Here is a 5,762-nt window from a genome sequence, read left to right as displayed (position 1 = left end):
CCGCACTGTCTGCACAGCCCCACCTCTGCTGCAGCGAGCTCATCACAAACACTTAATGGATGATAAAACAATTCTTCTTTTTTTATAAAGCAAGGCCATTACATTTCAACACGCACTCAGAGCAAGCAGGAAAGAATGTCACACCCAGGAAGTACCAGAGCACGGGAAGAACACACTGTCTCACTCTGCAACCATATGCACCCATTCCTCTCCAGATTATCRTGTCTCATTGCTCCCACAGTGCCACCTAATCCAACATCCAGAAGATATTACCATTATAAAAGACCGGGATTGCATCACTAGGAAAAGGTCAGCAAATCCTTTCTCAACAGAGTAACAACACCTCGCTTGTAAGAGCCTATTCACACACTGCACTGACAGGAATAACCAGTGAGGACTGAGCTGCCACACCTCCCCAGAAAAMGGGGCACTCTGCTCTGGGATGCTCAGAAAGTAAAGCTGTTGTTCCTAATAAATTTAATGTTAGGACATCTGCAGTGGGAGAATTTACTCTGAAGAGAAGATCAACCCAAATGCTTAAGACAGCAGAGTCTGATGTCATGCAGTTCAGGGAACAAAAGCCTCCACAAGYTCAGGGCTAATTGAGCAACAAATTCACGTTTGAAATCCAGAGACACACCAGGATTTCACTGCAGGATGACAGCTGCAGCTGAGGCCACTCCCAGTCAGACACGAGTCTGTGCAGCCCTGATGGCTGAAGGCTTCACCAGCAGCAGCCCCAAGCTCACCCAGATCACTCACCAATGGTATCTGTGGCCAAAATACCTATCCCTCGACCCACGGGAGTAGACAGCCTGAAGCCAAAAGACTTCAGGCTGGATTATTTAGCCATGCCAAAATATCAATGAACTTCTTGTGTCTGGGCCTGAATTTGTCTGCAGAGGGGGAACTGAAATCCAAAGAAAACACTAGAGCTTCCCAAATCTTATTTGTCATGTAGGAGAACACAGAAGACCCTGGGAGTAGATTTATCTTTCTGTGACAAAATGATCAGTACTAAATAAAACACATTGAAAAGAYGACATGAGCAAACTAGCTTTGTTCTCTGGCATATGCCAGTTCAGTGCAGAGCAAGACACAAAGCATTTCAGGAACAGAATATACCATAAACGACAGAACCAGAGCTTCATATTCTTTTAAAAAAACGGGAAAGAAAAGCTTTTTCTTAACATTTAGCTACATTTGTAACCAATCTGCAGAGCCTCACCACTAAAGGCACATTCTAATCACACCATGCCAGGGTTTGGCTCACATTAAACCAATCCATGACAGCTCCCAGCAACCAAAGGTGAAGAACTGCGGGGCATCCCTGACCTTATTTTGACCTCCAAATTTACATCAGAACAAATTACTCTCTCACCACTACCGGGGTTTGCAGTGCCCGTTCTGCAGCGGTGGACAAAGCAGACAAACCCCCGTGTTCAGCCCTGATTCAGCTGAGAAAAGCCCCATCAGCACTTGTGCCGAAGCACTGGAGCAAGCACAYTGTCTGTCTGTCAGCACCTGCCAGGGCTGCACAGCCTGCCCAGCTCGGGCAGGGGCACTGTGCCAGCACAAAGCAGAAACCAGCTTGTGCAAGCAGTCCCCAGGAAGAAAAACAGAGCCCAGCAACSAACGGAAAAAGGGATATGTCCCAAACAACGCGATCTAATCTCCTTGTGTCTTCACAGAGCACACTGCCAGCACACGCACTGAGCTATGGGYGCGGGTAGGACAGGCCAAAAACAAGCCTGTGTGAGCTGACTGTGCTTTATCCTGATTGAAAACGCCAAGACAAACCAAAAGCAAGGATTCAAAAGCTGATGAGCCYGGGTAAGTGGCCCAAGTTTCTGGCCACCTCGGCAGCAGGTATTATTTACACTCCCCACCAGTGAACACCAAGAACTACGCAGTCGTTGCTTTTCACCRTTCCCAGAGTGAAAGATCTCTGAAACGCGACACACACTGGGAATGCCGGGGCCACTCCCTACTCCACAGCAACAGCCAGGCGTGACACCCGCCTGCGGCAGGAGAGACATCCCGGGCTCCGCTCCAGCCCAGACGCTCCGGGCCCGCCGAACGGCAGCCCCGCGGCTGGCAAAGGAGCACCCACCTCCCTGCCCCCCGGGAGCGGGATGGAGCCGCACTCTGGGCCCGGCTGTCCCGGGGACAGGTGGCAGGAGCACCCGGGGAGGCGGGACAAGCGGCCACCCGAGCCCCGCCCGCGCTCCCCCGCTGTCCAGCCCTGGAACCGCTCCCGGCACCGACCTCCTCGCGCCGCTTCTGCCAGCGGCCGCACGGCGACTCCTCCAGGATCTCGGACTCGTCCTCGCTCTCCTCCTCCTCCTCCTCTGGGGGCGCCGCCGAAGTCACCGGCGCAGACACCGAGGTCATCCCCGGGCCAGAGGAAGCGGGCTCCGGCTTGGGGTCGGAGCCGCTGCTGGGCACCTGCTTGGACTCGCCCTCCGACATGCTGCGCTCGCACAACCTGCGGGAGAGGCGCGGTCCGTGAGGCGCGGCGGGGCGCCAGGCCAGGCCGGGCCCGCAGGCCGGATCGGGCCGCACCCGCCGGGCCTGTCAGGCGGGGCCGCGSCCCGGGCCTGCTGGCGGTGCCCAAGCTAGCCGGTCCGGGGCACGGCGGGGGCTGTGAGGGCGGGGGGTGAGGGCCGGGACCGCGCACTTACCGGGGCCGCGCTCCTCCCGGTCCCGAGCACGTCCCCGCCGCAACCGCCGCGCTACGTCACGCGCCGTGCGGGGCGGAGCCTCTGCCGCAGCCAATCAGCGCCGCCAGCAGCGCGTCAGCGCCCGCCAATGGCCGGGACTCGGCGCTGAGTCACTCGGCAGGGGGCGCCCTGCGCGAAGGGCCGTGAAGGATCGGGAAGGGGGCGGGGCAGGCCCGTGCGGTAGCCAATGACAGCGGGAGGGGCGCTGCCGAGGTCGCTGATTGGTCGGCGGGCGCCACTGAGCGTATATAACACGCTGTGTGCGCGAGGGCCCCTCATGTAGAGGGGCGAGGGAATAGCGGCCTTGGCTGCGGCCGTGCGTGGCTTTAGCTGTGCGAGCGGCTGCCTGCGGCACCGGCCCACGGTARCATCGCCGGTCCCTTCTCCGCTGTGCCTCCGAAGGAGCCTCGGGCCGGTCGAAGCCCCCGGTGGGCCGTGTGGGTAGTCCCAGGGCGGAGCGGGCCCCGGTGCCGCTCTGGCCGCGTCTCTATGGTCGGTGCTTCCGGCCTCCGCGCTTCCGGCCGTGCGACTTCCGGTCGCCGCCCGCCGGTGCGAGGTCCCGCCGCCCCCGCGCTCCGCCCGCGCCCCCCGGTCCGGTCCGGTCGCCGCCGACCGAGGCCGCCGCGGCCGCAATGGGCGCCTACTTGTCGCAGCCCAACACGGTGAAGAGCTCCGGGGACGGCGCCGGGCTCGGGCCGCGCCCGCTGCACTTCGGATTCAGCGCCATGCAGGGATGGCGCGTCTCCATGGAGGTGAGGGAGTGAGGCGGCGGGGGATGGCGGGCGGCGGCAGTTCTTCACCGACAGGCCCCGACCGCGCCGGGCTCTGGGSGCTCTCGGTCAACTCCTCCTGCCTTTGCCGGGATTGGCATTCTGCCTTCCCGGGCAGCCTCATGTTCCGGCTCCTGCGGGAAGAGTCCCTCCGGTGTGCGGGGGACACGTGCAACTGGAGAAATCCCCGCGAGAAATCAGGAATCCAGGGTAAAAAGTGGAGGAAAAGAGCGTTTGGTGCTTGGGGTCAAGTGCTCAGTGAAGGCGATTGGGAAAGTCTCGGGGAAAATGCCTGGTTTTCTCCCCTGAAATGAAGCGGTGGTGTCTTGCTGTGCTTCCTGTTTTTATTTATTTGTAGGAAAATTTCTAGGAAAAGTTCTCATGGCTGTTCTCTCTCCTGTTGGCAGTCCCAGCTTTGCTGGGCCTGTTGTGGGCAGATGAGCTACCCCTAGACCCACATCTAAGGATGTTTGCCCGTGTTCCCCCAGTACAGGAGGCTGCAGGAGCTGCTCCTAAAGCTGCTGTTTGTGTGAGGGCAGTGCGGAGCTGCTGGGCCATGCAGCTCCGTGAACTTCACACCCTCTGTGAGCACCAGTGATGTGCTGGTTTGTGTTCCCTTCTGGGCATCCAGCAAACAGCTGCATTCGGTGAGGATTGGTCCTGCTCACCGCAGCCACTCTCTCRGTGTCAGGTTTGGAGCCCTGTAGCTGGTGTGGAGAGAATGTCCTATTCAGGCTGTCAGACACTGGATTTTTGTGCTATGGGTTCATGAGCCATTTTGTCAGACACTTCAGTGCCTCTTGGAGTGGGACACCAATCATACAGGTGACAGAACGGTGACCAGAGGWGTTTTCCTCCTTTCTGCATGTGAAACCTTGGGGTACCAGAGGCAGAATTGGTACCTGTGCTCCGGAGTCACACTCTGGGTGTGTGTGGGCTGAACTGGCTGACAGTGTCCGAGCTGGTCCTTTCAGTGACTCCTGCAGGAGGGAACGGATGGCACAGGGACATTCCTGAGCACTGGGTGCAATCTCAAAGGTGATTAATACATGTGTGTGTGTGAGCAGCTAAATGCAGGTTTGGCTCTGGCATCCCTTTGCACAGAGCTGTGATGTGTTGAGGAGCCAGGCTGGGCTGAGGGAGGGCAGAGTGACCCTGATTTATTTATTATTATTATTATTATTATTGTKCTGMGGRCTCTCACTTTACCTGCTTGAGGGCTGTCTCTGGTACCTTTGCAGAGGCTGGAGGAGCTCCCAGGCTGCAGATGTGCTTTCTGCACTACCCAACATCCCTGGCTTATCCTTGCTGGCAGAGGCAGCATTGTGGCCATCAGTGTGGATGTGATTTAGTTGAGTTATCCCAAGAAATAGCCATATGGCAGGAGCTGAACCTGCTGCAGATTGCTTCTGAGCCTGATGGGAAAGAAATGTGTTTTGGACACAGCTGAGCAGTCCATTTTCTTGCATTCYAGCACGCTGTGTTCTGCTCTCTGTCTTGTCTTGGTATGTTTTCTTCCTTTTTGTCATGTTCAATTGCCCTTTGCTCTTCTAAAAGGCTTGGAGAAGGTTCTGAGCAAATGTTTGTACTTAATGCTCTGGTTCTATGTGTGTTGGTGAAGCCAGCCAGAGTGTGCACGTGGTAAGATGCAGGTATTTTGTGTGTAAAGGAATTTTTTTTTGCCACCTTGTACTTGGGTTTTAGGAGCCTCTAAGTGTACAGGGCTCTGAAGCAATACTGTAACTTAGTCCAGAGAGTTGGTTTGGGAGTAAGGAARTGTTTGGGGCAGATGAGGGGCSCAAAGGATAMGGATACAAAAAAACCCCTTGTATTRGGTACTAGAAGAAACAAAGRGCTGAAGTCAGTTTTATGGTTTGGAGGAGTGCTCTGGGATACAGTGGGAGGCACAGGATATGGTTGGATGGGACCACTCCAAACTTATTCCTATTCTGACCATACCCCCGCAGTGAGACACTAACAGCACCAGTTTACAGCTTCATTCCTCTCCCAGGGTCAGAACAAAACCCCTTGCTTCAAAAACTGCAAGAGTTTGGTTCAAAATATGGGGATTTCTTAAATTAACTCTCAGGTTAATTTGTTAATTTATTTGCTGATTTCAACTGAATTAGGTGTTTGATGTTTAAGACACACAGTTTTTCACCCTGGTTAGAGTAACCACTCTGGTGACCGGGGAGAGTGGGTGATCCCAGAAGGCTGGATAGCAGGTAATGCACTTCTGGAGCTCCTGTGAACTCGTGCAGTGCTCAGG

At 56.0% G+C, this 5,762-nt stretch overlaps 2 protein-coding genes across 3 annotated transcripts in view; one reads left to right on the top strand and one right to left on the bottom strand.

The window, feature by feature from the left end:
- NRBP1 (nuclear receptor binding protein 1) overlaps positions 1–2,764 on the bottom strand; it is a 35,380-nt gene extending 32,616 nt beyond the window's left edge. The window contains exons 1-2 of one of the 2 annotated variants that reach the window (XM_057386025.1): positions 2,685–2,764; positions 2,269–2,488 (exon numbers count right to left, since the gene is read on the bottom strand). In XM_057386025.1, coding sequence (XP_057242008.1) covers positions 2,269–2,472 — 204 coding nt within the window. In that variant the 5' untranslated portion in view covers positions 2,473–2,488; positions 2,685–2,764. Of the gene's footprint in view, positions 1–2,268; positions 2,489–2,684 lie in introns of those variants that run through there. The other variant, XM_057386026.1, reaches the window with a different exon arrangement.
- Positions 2,765–2,985: 221 nt separating this feature from the next.
- PPM1G (protein phosphatase, Mg2+/Mn2+ dependent 1G) overlaps positions 2,986–5,762 on the top strand; it is a 16,835-nt gene continuing 14,058 nt past the window's right edge. Inside the window, exon 1 of the mRNA XM_057386023.1 lies at positions 2,986–3,475. Within this exon, the coding sequence (XP_057242006.1) occupies positions 3,356–3,475 (120 nt within the window). The 5' untranslated portion in view covers positions 2,986–3,355. The remainder of the gene's footprint in view (positions 3,476–5,762) is intronic.

This window comes from Malurus melanocephalus, unplaced genomic scaffold (assembly GCF_030028575.1).
Source record: "Malurus melanocephalus ecotype Western Australia unplaced genomic scaffold, MMel_1.1 scaffold_901, whole genome shotgun sequence".
Lineage (NCBI taxonomy): Eukaryota > Metazoa > Chordata > Aves > Passeriformes > Maluridae > Malurus > Malurus melanocephalus.
The sequence above is the reverse complement of the archived record's forward strand: the minus strand, read 5'-3'. Positions and strand labels throughout refer to the sequence as shown.